An 18,469-nucleotide genomic window follows, 5' to 3' on the forward strand; every position below is an offset into this window, starting at 1 on the left:
ATGCTGCTAGTTTTGGTTCTCAAACAAAATCAACTAAAACAGATTTCCAGAGATTACATCATGGGCTTTTGTTGGAAAACTTTGTAGATTTGGAAATGTCCAACAGTACAATAGTACAAAGAATGGCTGATAACCTATGGTAAAATTAAAATGATGGAACTTTGGAAGACCCCCCCTCCAGAAAATATTTCTGGTATATCAACAACATTCTCATTCAACCAGGGTCAGGTTTTAAATATTTGGAGTGTGGCATTTCAGACCTCAGGTAGGTTAAGGACAAAGTACAGATATGCTAATTGGACTGCTCAAAAGAACTGCTAAGCTTGTAAGCCGCCCTGAGTCTTCGGAGAAGGGCGGGATATAAATGGAATTAAAATAAATAAATAAATAAAAACTAAGCTGGCATCTTGCAATTATATTGGACAAAGATGGGGGAGGCTATATTCCAATTGCCTTTTAATTATTTCAACCAAAATCTTTGCCACTGCTCATGACACCAGACATGAGGCACCAGACCTTCGAACTTTCCGTCGGGGCCTGAAGACCCATCTGTTCGAATTAGCTGGTCTGGCCTGATGGGGGATTATGGGCTTTTAATTGTTTTTAATCTGTACTTCTGTTTTAATTGGGCATGGATTTAATTCTTTTTAATTTTTGTATAGTGTTTCTTATGTATGCCCTGTGAACCGCCCTGAGTCCCACCAAGGAGAAGGGCGGTATATAAATCAAATAAACTATAAACTATAAACTATAAACTATGTATGGGGAGAACTTGGAAGAATTTCCATGCTTGGCCTGTTGGAACATGTTGAGAGTTGAAATTCCTCTATCTCATATGTTCACATTTCTTCTGGTCGTAAGCTGCTCTTTTGTATTCAGGTCTGGCCTCAGAATAATAATGTAGCACTTGGGAATGAAGACGCAGCCCAGCAGACCAGCACTGGAGGCCAAGATGGAGAAGACCTGAACAGCCACCATGTATTTCCCTTTGGTGCTCAGGTAGGTGGGCACAAAACTCACCCAGACACTGCAGAAGACCAGCATGCTGAAGGTGATCAGCTTGGCTTCATTAAAGGCTCCAGGGAGATTCCTGGCTAGGAAGGCCACCGTGAAGCAAATGGCAGCTAAGAAGCCCAGGTAGCTGAGGGTGATATAAAACATGGAAATAGAGCCTTCACTGCATTGCAGGATGATCTCTCCAGGCTGGGAGTGAAAATCAGAGTCACGGAATGGAGGAGAAACTCCAAGCCAGATGGAGCAGATGATAATTTGGACAGCAGAACAAGAAAGGATGATGGAGTTGGCCAAGCTCTTCCCCAACCATCTCTTCACTCGGTTTCCTGGTTTTGTGGCCAGGAAAGCCAGAACCACCATGATTGTTTTGGCCAAGAGAGAAGAAATGGCAACTGAGAAGACAATGCTGAACACCGTTTGTCGGAGAAGGCAGGTGGCTTTCCTTGGTTGGCCAATGAAGAGAAAAGGAGACAAAAAACAAAGCAGGAGGGAGATCAGAAGGATGTAGGAGAGGTCCCGGTTGTTGGCTTTGACAATGGGAGTTTCTCGGTATTTAATGAATATGATTAAAACGAAGCCTGTGGCTAGGAACAAGAATAGGGAAAACAAAACCAGGATGATGCCCAGATGTTCTCCATAAAAAAGGAAGGTTATATTTTTGGGGATACATTGGATTTGGTCCTCATTTGGATATTTATCATCGAGACACTTGGTGCATTTTTCTGTATCTGAATAAACCAAAAGGTAATATTTCTTCAATATTCTGTTATTTTGCATTTCAAGAAATATCTTCTTGCAACAACAACTGTGACAAGCAGCATTTTCCAAGAAGCATTGCTTAAAATCTCCATAGAAAAAGGAAAGAAAAATAGCATTTTCTTAAAAAAAACCACCAATTATTTTTATAATCTTTGAAACTGGAGAATTCGTGACCTGAGTGACATCTTGTGTAATTTCCAGAACCTGCATAGGAACCTACATTATTAGAGGTAACTAATGAACCATTCAAACTTTCTACAAACATTTCCTGGGTCCTGTCACAGTGCACTTTTTAATATGCTGGACTCCAGATGCTATTCTTTTGAAATTAATTTGCCAGATAGAGAAAGCTAGTCTTGCAACTACTACTACTACTACTTCTCCTTCTCCTTCTCCTCCTCCTCCTCCTCCTCCTCCTCCTCCTCCTCCTCCTCCTCCTCCTCCTCCTTCTTCTTGGCAGCCCCTGAGATATTGGAACACTGCTATCATGTCACCCCTCACCCTTCTCTTCGTTAAACTACACATACCCAATTCCAGCAACCATTCCCTATATGTTTTAGCCTCCAGCCCCCCAATCATCTTTGTTGCTCTTCTCTGTACTCTTTCTAGAGTCTCGACATCTTTTTTACATCGTGGTGACCAAAACTGGATGCAGTATTCCAGGTGTGGCCTTACCAAGGCATTGTAAAGTGGTATTAGTACTTCACGTGATCTTGATTCTATCCCTCTGTTAATGCAGCCTAGCACTGTGTTGGCTTTTTTGGCGGCTGCAGCACACTGCTGGCTCATATTTAAGTGATTGTCCACTAGGACTCAGAGATCCCTCTCACAGTTAATACTATTGAGCCAGGTACCACCAAAACTATACCTGTGCATTTGATTTTTCCTGCCTAAATGCAGAACCTTACTTTTTTCACCACTGAATTTCATTTTCTTAGCGCCCAGTGTTTGAGTCTGTCCAGATCTTCCTGTATTTTAAGGCAATGTTCTGGAGTATTGGCTATTCCTGCCAGCTTGGTGTTGTCTGCAAATTTGATGATTTCCCCGTCTATCCCTTCACCCAAATCGTTGATGAAGATGTTGAAGAGCACTGGACCCAGAACAGAGCCCTGGGGCACCCCACTACACACTTCCTTCCATGTAGATGCAGTTCCATTGAGGACTTGAATAACTACTAGGAATGACTACTACTAGTGGTAATATGGATGTAATGAGGTCCACCCATAATGGTCCATACCACCTCATTGTGGACCAGCAATAATCTTCAAGCAGAGGCCTATATATAACAGAATAACAGAGTTTCAGACAAATAACATCATTTCAGACAAATGGTTGTCCAATCTCTTCTTAAAAACTTCCAGTGTTAGAGCATTCACAACCTTGAGAGGCAAGCTGTTCCACTCATTAATTGTTCTAACTGCCAGGAAATTTCTCCTTAGTTCTAAGTTATATTACTACAATATAACACATTGTAATAATCATTCCAGGAAAATGATTCCTCAAATTTCAAATAACACAGATGTATCTAGAGTGATAAATATAGAAGGACATATCCAAAGTAAAAAGCAGAAGAGATATTTTCTCTGGCAGTAGAGAAGCTTGCCAAATCTGCCAAACCCTCCTATCTCTTCCCAGGCCCTCCCTCAAAGCCTTTCTGTTATTCCTCCCTCTAGATAAAAAAAAATGTGCAGTTTAAAGATAAACAAACAAAAAAAATGTACTTAAATCTGTCTTTTTAACTGATATCTCCATGACAGTGTTTTGGATGAATCCACTTCTACATAACCTGTCATTTATTATCTTTGGTGTCCCTCACCTTCCTGAGTAGAGATGGTCCCCTCAGGACAAGGAACACAGTCGTAGCAGCAAGCAGGCTCTCCTTCTCGTTTTTGCTTGACAAATCCAGGATGACAATTTTCCACACATTGGGACTGAGGCAGAGACTAAACAGAAAATCAAGGAATGCCAAAAAACATTGTTAGAAGTACCGTATTTTTGGGACCATAAGACGCTCCTGACCATAAGACGCACCCAGTTTTTAGAGCAGGAAAACAAGAATTTGGATTCTACTTTTACACCCTGGGAGCAGCTTGCCTTTCAAACCTCCGATATATAAAAGAAGGGGAAACGTGTTACAAAGGTGCGTCTCGCGGAGTCTTTCTCAAGCAACACCTGCACTCCACCACTGCAGAAAAAGAAGCGCTGCATTTCTCACCAGTGCAGGCAGCCCGAGTCCTGTGAGAGGATGAGTGGGAATGAAGCAGCCCTCGGTTCTGTGCTGCGGAAAAGCCGCAAGTGCTGGTGTCGCCTGGGCTCCTGCCTGGCTCACTTGCTTGCAGAAAAGAGGCTGCTTGCTAAATGAGCTGGGCAGCAGCCCAGGATCAGCATTTTTGAGTGGGATTTCTCAGCATGACTCAGCTGATCCTGGGCTCACTTAGCAAGCAGCCTCTTTTCCACAAGCAAGTGAGCTGGGCAGAAGCCCAGGATCAGCTGAGTTGAACTTAGAAATCCCATTCAGAAACACTGATCCTGGGCTCCTGCCTGCTGAGACTCCAGATTTAAGCCGCAGACCAAAGGAGAACACCGCTAATCAGGTGGGAGGCTGGGAGTCCAGATCCGATGCCACCGGCCAGCTGGAAGTTCGGGCGGGAGGCCCCACTGCCGCCGAACAGCCGGGAGCATCGGCAACCTTCTCGTGGCCGCCAGTCACCTGGGAGTGCTGGTGCCTTTGGGCAGGAGCGGCCGTCAAGCCCCAGGCTCCCAGCTGACTGGCAGCCCCCAGAGAAGGTTGCCAATGCTCCCGGTTGTTCGGCGGTGTCGGGGCACCCACCGGGACTTCCAGCTGGCTGGCGGCGTTGGATCCGGAATCCCAGACTCCCACTTGATCAACGGTGTTCTCCTCTGGTCTGTGGATAAAATCCGGTGTCTCAGCCTCCCAGCTGATCAGCAGAGCGATGGGGGAGGAGCAGAATCTGGGGTACCACACCTTCGGACCATAAGACACAGCCTCGTTTCCCCCCCACACTTTTTGGGTGAAAAAAGTGTGTCTTATGGTCCGAAAAATACGGTAATCATCCATGGAAAATAGATATAGACATGAACATTAGCCAAATAGTGCCTGGGCTTCATTTAGGTAAATGTGAAATCACTGACTCATTCCAAGCAGATTTAAGAGAAATAATTACTGACAGATTGTTCATTTAGTTCCTCCCTTTTGCTTTGAGCATCTAACATTGAAACAAAGGATTTTTCCACTTAAGAAGGTCTGGAGGGATGGAACTGACAAAAGATTTAAGCCTTAAGTAACAGCCAGTTCAGTTCCTCCTCAAAGCCTCGTTAATACGCTTTCTCCATTCTTCTTTTAAAGTATAGCATGATGATATTGCAATAATTTTTGGAAAATAAATTATTATAAAAAGATTTATTAAATTATTAATCTATTAGATTTATTAAATAAAAATGACATTGCAATAAAGAAATAAATTTCTGACCAGTAGGATCCAGACAGGTTTCTTCTGGAGTATATAAAATATCGGAAAAACTGATCCCCTTTTTTCAGTAGTCCCAAACTGTTCTCCCAATTAAGATATAAAGGAGGAAAAATCCTTAAGCATTAGAGCTTTCTTTACCTGTGCGTTTCTTTCTTCAATTCATATGGCTCTCATGCTGGTGAACTAAGACTAAAACTGTTCTGTACCAGCCTGCTACCGGCCCTGCAGAAAAGGCAGGGACAACCCCTTTACAAACGGCAAGAGGCTGGAACTAAGCCTGCCAAATTTATTAACATAAAACAGAGCAAAACAAGACACGAACCATGAAACAGGAGCTATACAAGCGGTTGCCTTCAGCAAACCAGCCCTCCCACGCATTCCCCTTTTATACAGTTCAGGGCGTGGCTTCTCTCTGCCTCCTTCCAAGGTGCCCCATTGCCTTCCTCTGTTTACTCCTGATTGACTGCCTCCTGCGTCGGGCGTCCTTGAACAGGGCCAGCTGTGGGTCATCTTCATCCACGCTGTCAGGCTCACACAGCTGGGTCTCCGTCGTGACCAGGTGGGAGGGGCCTGGCTGAGGGCTCTCATCAGCAAGCTCTCCAACCCCCTCAGCAAGCTCTTCAACACCCCCCTCCTCCTCTGAGTCGTCCGACCCAACTGCTGAACCCACAGGCTGACCCTGAATCACAACAAAAACTGACTCCCTAGTTTCTAGAATTGGGGTGAGATAAGGTGCAGGAGAGGTCATGAGAACTTGTCCCTCTAAAAGGGCAAGTCAGGCACCTTTTCATCTTCAGCAAATGGGACAAGAGTATGAGACTTGTGCCAGAACCAGTGGTGGGATTCAGCTGGTTCGCACCACTTCGGCAGAACCGGTAGCTAATTTTTTGTTGCCCAGGCCCAGAATGGACTTCCGGAAGCGGCATCCACACAGAGAACCGGTTGTTCACATATATGAATCCCACCACTGGCCCGAACATAATATTTCTAACATCCAGCCCTGTATCTGGATTTCTTCTACTGAAGAACTATAATTAGAGCACAGCAACTGGCATGGAAAAACCTACATTTCTTATTAAATTTGTATCTTCCTTTTTGCCCAAAGAGACAAGGTAGCTAACAATAAAGATAAAAAATTGTATTCTAGATTTTTCAGATTAAGTGCCCTCTTACAAGCCAAAGCCCAAATCTAAGTAGCATTTCCTTTCAAATTCTTCCTTGTTATTTCCAAAATGAGAAAGGATCAAACTCTTCTTTCAATGCTTCAGTTTTCTAAGTCAAGGAATTATCTCACATCATAAACAGTTTTTATGAGTTCATGTGAACTTAAATGTTTGGACCTTCTTCAGGGGAGCAGAAGACTTATGGCTCATCCTAATAGGATGAAAGAGAGACATGGATAACTCTGGCCAGATTTGGGCTTCTTATAAACATTATAGAACATCAGTGACCTTTCAAAGGAGACATTCCCCAATCTGGACAAGGTGAAGCTTGTTTCCCATGAGGACCAACAGAATCTCTAACCAGTCACAACTATATTTCATCTGGTTCAGTCTGAACCTTAATGCAGACACTGGTTAAAAGAACCTGAGGCTATTAGCAATACAAATGCCAGCACTTGAATATTTCTCAGCAGTTTGATCCATGGTCTCCATCCTAAAGAATAATCACCCAGCATCTAATTTTGGATATGGCTGAATCTGTTTAAAACAGTTTCTTTAATCATGGCATCTGAAGGACACCTTTGTAAATAGTACTGAAATCCCCACAAACAATCCAACAAAATGTTAAGTTTTCTCTTCTGTATGTTCAACTCTGAGTGAAGGTCATCCACCAGGGTGACTAGCGTTAATCCACTTGAAAAGGGTCCTAATCTTTAGAAAAGAGAGAGAGAGAAAATACAGCGATATTTACCTACCCTGTTTAGCAAATTTAGCAATGAAAGAGTTGTTTGGTTTATAATAAGTTTCTGTCTTTCAATACTTCCCAGTTTCATTTTCATCAATCTCATCCCGGGCAAAACCACCAAGCACTCAATGTCCATATCTGCAGTTACTTCTCCATTTTGATCCAAGTACAGTTTCTTCTCTGAAAGATTGTAGAACTCATTCTTCTCCAGAAAGGGATGGAACTAGAATGGGAATGTGCAGGAATTTTAAAGTGTGAGAAAACCTCCATTGAGCAACCCATGAAGATTTGGGTACATGGCCTCATTTGAAAGATGCTGGGAAGACACTGAGATGAGAGAATAACATTTTTTATAACATGGTGACCAAAACTGGATGCAGTACTCTAAATGTGATCTTACTAAGGCTTTATAAAGTGGTACTGCTAAGCTTGTAAGCCGCCCTGAGTCTTCGGAGAAGGGCAGGATATAAATGGAATTAAAATAAAAAAAATAAAAAAATACTAACACTTTAATCAGTCAGAATAGAGCTGGAAGGGACCTTGGAGGTCGTCTAGTCCACCCACTGTTCAAACAGAAAACCCTATACCATTTCAGAAAATGTTGTCCAATCTCTTCCTAAAAACCTCCAGTGTTGGAGCACCCATAACTTATGGAGGCAAGTCATTCCATCAATTAATTGTTAACTGGTTGGCTTAATGTAAAGACTGAGCAGTCACCAGTCAGACAATATTTAACTGGGATTCCTGTAGAGCCCCCTTCATGGATTACTGCCTTGTCGTGGCGAAGGGGCTTGCGTAATTCAATGAAGCTATGAGCTATGCCGTGCAGGGCCACCCAAGACGGACAGGTCATAGCCGAGAGTTCTGACAAAACGTGATCCACTGGAGAAGGAAATGGCAACCCACTCCAGTATCTTTGCCATGAAAACCCTATGGACAGTACCAAAAGGCAAAATGATATGACGCTGGAAGATGAGCCCCTCAGGTCAGAAGGCGTCCAATTTGCTACTGGGGAAGAGCAGAGGGCTAGTACTAGTAGCGCCAGAAAGAATGAAGCGACTGGGCCAAAGCCGAAAGGACGCTCAGCTGTGGATGTGTCTGGTGGTGAAAGGAAAGTCCGATGCTGTAAAGATTTTTTCTCCATAGGAACCTGGAATGTAAGATCCATGAATCAAGGAAAGCTGGACGTGGTCAAACAAGAAATGACAAGACTGAACATCGACATCTTAGGTATCAGCGAACTAAAATGGACAGGAATGGGTGAATTTAATTCAGATGACCATCAGGTATACTACTGCGGGCAAGAATCCCTCAGAAGAAATGGAGTAGCCTTCATAGTCAATAAAAGAGTAGGAAAAGCAATACTGGGATACAATCCTCAAAATGACAGAATGATCTCAGTTCGAATCCAAGGCAAACCATTCAATATCACAGTAGTCCAAGTCTATGCCCCAACCACCAGTGCTGAAGAGGATGAAATTGACCGGTTCTATGAAGCCCTACAGCACCTTATAGAACTAACACCAAAAAATGATGTCCTTATCATCATGGGGGATTGGAATGCTAAAGTAGGAAGCCAAAAGATAACTGGAATAACAGGCAAGTTTGGCCTTGGAGTACAAAATGAAGCAGGGCACAGGCTGATAGAATTTTGTCAAGAGAATACGATGGTCATAGCAAACACTCTTTTCCAACAACCCAAGAGACGGCTCTACACATGGACATCACCAGACGGTCAACACAGAAATCAGATTGACTTTATGCTCTGCAGCCAAAGATGGAGAAGCTCTATACAGTCAGTAAAAACAAGACCAGGAGCTGACTGTGGCTCAGACCATGAGCTTCTCCTTGCAAAGTTTAAGCTTAAACTGAAGAAAGTAGGGAAAAGCACTAGGCCACTCAGGTATGAATTAAATCATATCCCTGTTGAATATACAGTAGAGGTGACAAATAGATTTAAGGAATAAGATCTGATAGACAGAGTGCCTGAAGAACTATGGACAGAGGTTCGCGACATTGTACAACAGGTAGCAACCAAAACCATCCCAAAGAAAAAGAAATGCAAGAAAGCAAAATGGCTGTCTGAGGAAGCTTTGCAAATAGCTAAGGAAAGGAGGGAAGCGAAAGGCAAGGGAGAAAAACATACATATGCCCAATTGAATGCAGAATTCCAGAGAATAGCTAGAAGAGATAAGAATGCCTTCTTAAATGAACAGTGCAAAGAAATAGAAGAAAACAATAGAATAGGGAGGACCAGAGATCTTTTCAAGAAAATTGGACAGATGAAGGGAACGTTTAATGCAAAAATGGGCATGATAAAGGACCAAAATGGCAGGGACCTAACAGAGGCAGAAGAGATTAAGAAGAGGTGGCAAAATTACACAGAAGAACTATACAAGAATGAGCTTAATGTCCCTGATAATCACAATGAGGTGGTCACTGACCTCGAGCCAGACATCCTAGAATGTGAAGTGAAGTGGGCCTTAGAAAAGCTGAGCAACAACAAAGCTAGTGGAGGTGACAGTATTCCAGCTGAGCTATTCAAAATCTTAAAAGACAGTGCAGTAAAAGTGCTACACTCAATTTGCCAGCAAATTTGGAAAACTCAACAGTGGCCACAGGATTGGAAAAGATCAGTTTACATTCCAATTCCAAAGAAAGGCAGTGCCAAAGAATGTTCAAACTATCGCACCATTGCACTCATTTCTCATGCTAGTAAAGTCATGCTTAAAATCCTACAAGCTAGACTTCAGCAGTATGTGGATCGAGAACTACCAGAAGTACAGGCAGGATTTCGAAGAGGCAGAGGAACTAGAGATCAAATTGCCAACATACGCTGGATCATGGAGAAAGCTAGGGAGTTCCAGAAAAACATCTACTTCTGCTTCATTGACTATGCTAAAGCCTTTGATTGTGTGGATCATAACAAACTGTGGCAAGTTCTTAAAGAGATGGGAGTACCAGACCATCTTATTTGTCTCTTGAGAAACCTATATGCGGGTCAAGAAGCAACAGTGAGAACTGGACATGGAACCACTGATTGGTTCAAAATTGGGAAAGGAGTCCGGCAAGGCTGTATACTGTCGCCCTGCCTATTTAACTTATATGCAGAGCACATCATGAGAAAGGCAGGGCTAGATGAATCAAAAGTTGGAATTAAGATTGCCGGAAGAAATATCAACAACCTTAGATACGCAGATGATACCACTCTAATGGCAGAAAGTGAAGAAGAACTAAAGAGCCTCTTGTTGCGGGTGAAGAAGGAGAGTGCAAAAGTTGGGTTGAAACTTAACATTAAGAAAACCAAGATCATGGCATCTGGCCCTCTCAATTCCTGGCAAATAGATGGGGAAGAAATGGAGGTAGTGACAGATTTTATTTTCCTGGGCTCCAAGATCACTGCAGATGGGGACTGTAGCCAAGAAATTAAAAGACGCTTGCTCCTGGGGAGGAAAGCCATGGCAAATCTAGACAGCACACTAAAAAGCAGAGACATCACCCTGTCAACAAAAGTGCGTATAGTCAAGGCTATGGTCTTCCCAGTTGCAATGTATGGCAGTGAAAGTTGGACCATAAGAAAGGCTGAGCGCCAAAGAATTGAGGCCTTTGAACTATGGTGCTGGAGAAGACTCCTGCGAGTCCCTTGGACTGCAAGGCGATCAAACCGGTCAGTGCTAGAGGAGATCAATCCTGACTGCTCTTTAGAAGGCCAGATCCTGAAGCTAAAACTCAAATACTTTGGCCACCTAATGAGAAGGAAGGACTCACTGGAGAAGAGCCTAATGCTGGGAAAGATCGAGGGCAATAGAAGAAGGGGACGACAGAGAATGAGGTGGCTGGATGGAGTCACTGAAGCAGTAGGCGTGAGCTTAAATGGACTCCAGAAGATGGTAGAGGACAGGAAGGCCTGGAGGAATGTTGTCCATAGGGTCGTGATGGGTCGGACACGACTTCGCAGCTAACAACAACCTGTAGAGCAGGGGTGTCAAACTCAATTTCATTGAGGGCCGCATCAGCATTGCGATTGCCTCAGGGGGCCGGGTGGGTATGGCCTGGGTGGGCATGGCCTACTGGGTGGGCGTGGCTAGAGTGTGTATGGCCTACTGGGTGGGCATGGCCAGCTCTACATCGTTTGCATCAAGGGTGCCTATGGGGGCCTGGGCAGGAGTGGGACAGATCTGAGGGTCTCTGGCAGAAGGAGGGTCTCTGTACTTTATCTTTGGTTTTGGATAATTCCTGGCTGAGTTTGGCTGTGGGTTTGTGGGCTATTGCTATTCCTAGGGGTTAGAGAATTCTGGCTGTCATTTCCAACACCATCCCTTTGTGTATGGTACAGATAGTTTTAGTGTGGTAGTTGGTTGTGTGGTGTGTTGTGGTTTGGGTGCTGTTTTTTTTTCAGAATATGAAGTTTTTTGGGTAGCCGTTATGTAGAAAGATGTCAAGCAGCCATTTCTCTTCCACTTTTCTTAATGTTGTGGTACTACAGTGTGTTCTGGCCCTTTTGAAGAGAGTCTGGACACAGTTTCTTTCGTGTGTGGTGGGGTGGTTTCTTGCAAAGCTCAGGATCTAGTCCATGTGCATAGGTTTGCAATAGATACAGGTTTCCAGTTCTCCATTGTTATGGAGAACATCCTTATGTTGTCAAGTCTCCAAATGCCACAATCCGCGAGCTGCATTGGCTTCCAGTTGCCCTCCGGGTGAGATTCAAGGTACAGTATATATACTGTGTGTGTGTGTGTGTGTGTGTGTGTGTGTGAAGTATTTGTCAAGTCTCCCTAAGCCTCCCTAATATATATATATATATATATATATATATATATATATATATATATATATATATATATATATATATATATATATATATATATATATATATATATATATATATATATATATATATATATATATATATATATATATCAGTGTTTACTATCAAAGTATATCTGGTGCTAGTTTCTTGGTAAATTATTCTCCAAGCAATTAGATTGGTGAAATCTCTTGCTCATTTGTAGCACAAGGAGGTTGAGAGGGCTCTCCTCCTTCTCTTATGAATTCCTTCTTTAAAAGAACTTAGCTTTTTGGTTTCTTGTTGGGACCCCATACCTGCCATGGCTGCAGCCTTGGAGCAACCAATGTCCTGTGGGCCTGCTTTCATGTCCTCCAGGATCTGGCCAAATATGCAGCCTTCAAGGCATGGGCCAAAGTCTTAAAGATAAGGTAAAGAGAGTCACTGTCCTTTTTCTGTTGGGTCTTCAATGGACGTTTTTGGGTGCATCTTCTCCTCCCCTTGATAGAAAAGACATGCTTTGAAAAAGAACAGTAAAAATTCTGAGGTTCAAACCGGTAATCCAAAGAGGGATAGGGTTCAAAAGCACCATATTTTGGCTTTATACTTTGCAGAAAATCAAAGTTCCAAATACTGTGAATGTATTTGAGCTTCCCATGGTGAAACATTAAATATTTTCCCAATGTTGTGGTGATCCAGACTTTCCCTTCAATGGAACCTGACAAATCTTGAAGCGATACTTGGAAAGAATAAAATGTGTGGTACACAATAATATATTCTATGAAGTGAACAAAGACATTGACTTGTCTCCACTTAGAACTGGCTTCCCTGAGTGGTAATGGATAATAAGTCATTGTGAATAGTTGTGATACAACAACACAAATTCCATTCCTAACAACCAAAGGAGTAAAAGTAATCATGAAATTCTCTCCCTCCTCTGTGTCTGGAGCAAGGAGACCAATCAAGGTCCATCTGAAATGCAGGAGCAGTTGGACAATTGCTGCATACTGAAACCCTTCTTTGGGCAGCATCTGGTGGAAAAAAGGGAATTTGCTTTTATCGCTCAGAGTCTCTGAAGCAACTCTGTCCCTGATCTGAAAAAACAATGAAGCATTATATTTATTTTTGAGGTCAGATCAAATACAAAATATCAGGTTTAAATAAATCCTACTTGATTTTAATGACCATATCAGATTAGTTTTTTGAAAATGCAAATTGTATTTATCATCCTTATAATTTACCACAATTAGCTTCACAAATGCAGATGAATGAATACTTTATTTGGCTGAGTGTTATTAGACACACAAGGATTTTGTCTCCAGTGTAGAAGCTTTCAGTGTACATGCAAAGCAACAGAGTAGCAATAATCATAATAAAGATGTTACTATATTGTTCCAATGAAGAGCCATTTTATATTTAATTTTTGAACATTGCTACATCCTTCTCTGCTTCTATATCCAAAATTCTTTGTACAGCATTCTCTCTACATTCTTTTTCAATTGTTAAAAAAAATAGGGGGTCATGTAACAGGCCCTTGTGTAATTTGCCAGTTGTATAATCCAAGAGGTTTTTAATTGTAATTTTGTCTGTTCTAACAGACACAATTTGGGGACACTGTCAGATTTCCTAGCTTTAATTTTATACCAATAATTATATGACCTGATTTTAGACAAAGAAGAAATTTTATCAATTTCTGATTCTGAGGACAGCAGTTGAAGTCCTTTTATATTGTTGTAGTAATGATATAATGACCATATATATGTCTGAGTATAAGGGACGCGGTGGCTCAGTGGGTTAGGACGCTGAGCTTGTCGATCAGAAGGTCGGCAGTTTGGCGGGTCAAATCCCGAGTGCCGCGTAACAGAGTGAGCACCTGTTACTCGTCCCAGCTTCTGCCAACCTAGCAGTTCGAAAGCACGTAAAAATGCAAGTAGAAAATTAGGGACCACTCCGGTGGGAAGGTAACAGCGTTCTGTGCGCCTTTGGCGTCTAGTCATGCCGGCCACATGACCACGGAGACGTCCTCGGACAAGCGCTGGCTCTTCGGCTTTGAAACGGAGATGAGCACCGGCCCCTAGAGTTGGAAACGACTAGCACACATGTGCGGGGGAACCTTTACCTTTACCTATGTCTGAGTCTGCTTATTAGAATAGAAACAGAAAACACAGAAATGCAGTATTCAGAAATGGGAAGATGACTTCCCCTCATGCTTGAGCAACAGCTGACAACTGGTTCCTATAAATCTAAATGAAATGGAACCCTAAGTACTGTCCTTGCTAAAACCTGTGGGAGACAGACTACACCCCCCCCTGAAAGAAATATTTTGGAGAATATTAAAAAGGCAGAATATTTCCCCAAAGAATAATGGGAAATCTTACCCAGAAACATGCCCGCCCCCCCAAGTCTCTCTGCCCCAAACAGAAACCAGATCTGTAGAAATGCAGATGTGATAATCCTGTCAGAAAGATTGGAGCTGGGAAGCTTAGAACTGATGGGATTAGAAAGACAAAGATCCCTAGAATCAACAACCCCTCACACCAAAAAATCCAACACAGGACATAGTAATCAGCCACATGCCCAGGGAAGCAGGATATGACCTTTAGGACATAATAGGATTAACCCACCACCATTAGAATACCAGAAAGGCAGACTGAGCCTCAGGTCAAAGTTCAAGGTAGAAAAACCCACCACCCCCAGCAACATGTGGCCAGCTATTCTGTCTGGCTCTGTTCTTCAATAAACTACAACCTTCTTTCTAAAGCAGTCTTCATTTTATTTATTCCCAGCTTGGACTGGATCCCGATGAAGATTTTTCTTTCAACAAACCAATACGTGTCCTTATATTTTATGCCGAAATGACTGCTGTGCAAAAAGGTCTATTAACACCAGGTTTGAGCATTGCATGCAGTATAGACACCTTGAAGCAAGTATGAGCGTAATTCATTGGAAGCTTGCTAATAAGACCGACTTTCAACCCCATCATTCTAGTCAAAATTTGAATTTGACAGACATAATATACTTTTCTACCAGCAAGGCCACTCTATCAACTCTACTCAAGAGGAAATTAGCATTTATTTTTAGTCACAATATCTATTTGACCAATGGGGCAGTAATTGCTAGGTACATTTTGTATCCTTTTACATATCCGTATGTAGAAAACACTATGGACATCTTCCATCCAACTGGAAAAAGGAGGTTTTATTCTTTGTTCATCTACCCACTCTCAATTGTACTAAAGAGGACCTTAGCATTTATCTTAGTCACAACATTTAGAATAGAGTGGAGTGGGATGGGATGGGATGGGATGCCATGGAATAGAATAGAATAGAATAGAATAGAATAGAATAGAATAGAATAGAATAGAATAGAATAGAATAGAATAGAATAGAATAGAATAGAATAGAATAGAATAGAATAGAATAGAATAGAATAGAATAGAATAGAATAGAATAGAATATAAGGAATAGAATAGAATAGAATAGAATAGAATAGAATAGAATAGAATAGAATAGAATAGAATAGAATAGAATAGAATAGAATAGAATAGAATAGAATAGAATAGAATAGAATAGAATAGAAAATAAGGAATAGAATAGAATAGAATAGAATAGAATAGAATAGAATAGAATAGAATAGAATAGAATAGAATAGAATAGAATAGAATAGAATAGAATAGAATAGAATAGAATAGAATAGAATAGAATAGAATTAGGAATAGGAATAGATTAGAATAGGAATAGAATAGGGATGGGATGGGATGGTATGGAATAGGAAGTAAAATAGGATAAGATGGAATGGGATGGAATAGGAAATTAGAATAGAATTGGAATAGATTAGGAATAGAATAGGGATGGGATGGAATAGGAAGTAGAATAGGATGGGATGGGATGGAATAGGAAATTAGAATAGAATAGAATAGAATAGGAATAGATTAGAATAGGAATAGAATAGGGATGGGATGGGATGGAATAGGAAGTAGGATGGGATGGGATGGGATGGAATAGAATAGAATAGAATAGAATAGAATAGAATAGAATAGAATAGAATAGAATAGAATAGAATAGAATAGAATAGAATAGAATAGAATAGAATAGAATAGAATAGGAATAGGAATAGGAATAGGAATAGATTAGAATAGGAACAGAATAGGGATGGGATGGGATGGTATGGAATAGGAAGTAAAATAGGATAGGATGGAATGGGATGGAATAGGAAATTAGAATAGAATTGGAATAGATTAGGAATAGAATAGGGATGGGATGGAATAGGAAGTAGAATAGGATGGGATGGGATGGAATAGGAAATTAGAATAGAATAGAATAGAATAGGAATAGATTAGAATAGGAATAGAATAGGGATGGGATGGGATGGAATAGGAAGTAGGATGGGATGGGATGGGATAGAATAGAATAGAATAGAATAGAATAGAATAGAATAGAATAGAATAGAATAGAATAGAATAGAATAGAATAGAATAGAATAGAATAGAATAGAATAGAATAGAATAGAATAGAATAGAAAATATGGAATGGAATGGTTGTAGAGTGGAGTGGAGTGGAGTGGAGTGGAGTGGAGTGGAGTGGAGTGGAATGGAATAGAATAGAATAGAATAGAATAGAATAGAATAGAATAGAATAGAATAGAATAGAATAGAATAGAATAGAATAGAATAGAATAGAATAGAATAGAATAGAATTAGCAGAGTTGGAAGGGACCTTGAAAGTCTTCTAACTCCAAACGCCTGCTCAGGCAGGAAACCTTATACAATTTCAGACAAATGTTTACTCCATATCATTTCAGACAAATCTAATAGACCAAAGGGCCAATATTTACTATTTACTTTTATTCTCTCTTTTATGTATAGAAAATAGTATTGCCAGCTTCCACCAGATTGGATATAGCAGATATTATTTATATGTTAAGCCAGCCAATAGGAGAACTCACAATTTGGGATATTTTTTTTATGTAGCACCACCCCGCTTAAGTCTGGGCCCTCCCGACCTCCCCTCCAAGTGGCCGCCAGCCCAAGGAGGTCTCTCACATTGGCACTTCTGCCTAACAGGGCACGTAACATGGTGTTATTCAGTCACAATCGGCAGCCACGCACATGGGGCAGTGATGGTCACTCTCTCTCGAAAGTGACTCATGTGGGATGATGGTGGTTGATCTCAGGCAATAAGAACTTACAGGGAAGATGGTAGTCAATCTCTAATGACAACAACTTGCCCAGAACAATGTTAATCAGCTTCTGGTGGTAACAACTTGCCCAGAACAATGGTGGTCATTCTCTGGTAACACAACTTGTCTAAAGCAATGGCGGTCAGTCTCTAGTGACAGCAACTTGCCTAAAACAATGGTAGCCAGTCTCTGGTGGCAACAACATGCCCAGGATGATATTAATTCATCTTTGATGACAACAACTTACCTAGAATGATGGCAATCAATCTCTGGCACTGGCAGAGACCTCCCTTGTCCACTCTCCTCGCCCCTCTCTGACCTCATTCCATGTAATCCCTCATTATCTCCCCCAGCTGATCTTATAAAGAAAAAAAACCCTTACCTCCCACTAAAAGACGTACATCAAACTCTTTCCTAACTCTCCCTCTGCCTAACTTATTCCAATGTGGGAAAGGGATTAAAACTCCCTAAATTACCCTCTCCCCCTCTCTTTGTCTGGCCTGCCCACAACAAAAGAGAAAGAAACAATAAAGCTTCAACTTCCCCCCCCCACACCCCCACACCCCTCTCTCTCTCTCTGCCTGGCCTGCTTCAAGCAAAAAGCTCCAACCAGCCACTCTCACCCTCTCTCTGTGTGTGTGTCTCCTGCTTCAAACAACAGGTCTGGTAAGCTATTCCCACTCTCTTTCTCTGTCTGGCCTACTTCCAGCAAACAGCTCCAGGAACTACTCTCTCTCTCTCTATCCCTCCCCCTTTCACCTGGCTTGCCTGTAACGAAGCAAAAAAGCAAACATGAAAACCCCACCTTCTTACTCTCTCTTCGATCAGCTGGCTCAGAATGGCAAGCTCTACCAAACCTTCTCTCTTCCTCCCTTCTTTTGGCTTCCTCCTCCTTTTTCTTCCCTCCTCTGAGCCATGCCCTGCTACAAGACCCATGGCAGCTGCTGGAGATGCTCATCTTGCTGCCAAATTGGCAGGGCTCCTGCAAAGCCTCTCAGCTGGCCCCATTCTCTCCCCAACTCCACTATTTTTAATAGTTCAACTGGTAGAAACCTCTCTCCACTGGGTCTATTGGTCTTTAAACATTTTATGATTAATTTGATCAGGCATACATTAGAGTAAAATATAGTCCACATGTTGACTAACATGCTTGTAATTTTTAGAATATAGTGGTTAAATAATGGTGGTGGTCACTATGACTCTATTACAGTGTTTTTCAACCTTTTTTGGGCAAAGGCACACTTGTTTCATGAAAAAAATCACGAGGCACTCCACCATTAGAAAATGTTAAAAAATTTAACTCTGTGCCTATATTGACTATATATAAAGTAAT

General features: G+C 41.7%; 1 protein-coding gene across 1 annotated transcript in view; it reads right to left on the reverse strand.

The window, feature by feature from the left end:
- Positions 1–831: 831 nt before the first annotated feature.
- Positions 832–18,469, reverse strand: part of LOC308661345 (vomeronasal type-2 receptor 26-like) — a gene marked incomplete at both ends in the record, with an annotated part of 38,651 nt that continues 21,013 nt past the window's right edge. Inside the window, 5 exons of the mRNA XM_081316267.1 lie at positions 832–1,742; positions 3,590–3,716; positions 4,484–4,759; positions 7,183–7,395; positions 12,345–13,052. Of these exons, the coding sequence (XP_081172393.1) occupies positions 832–1,742; positions 3,590–3,716; positions 4,484–4,759; positions 7,183–7,395; positions 12,345–13,052 (2,235 nt within the window). The remainder of the gene's footprint in view (positions 1,743–3,589; positions 3,717–4,483; positions 4,760–7,182; positions 7,396–12,344; positions 13,053–18,469) is intronic.

This window comes from Vipera berus (genome assembly GCF_964194415.1).
Source record: "Vipera berus genome assembly, chromosome: 2".
NCBI classification, from domain to species: Eukaryota; Metazoa; Chordata; class Lepidosauria; order Squamata; family Viperidae; genus Vipera; species Vipera berus.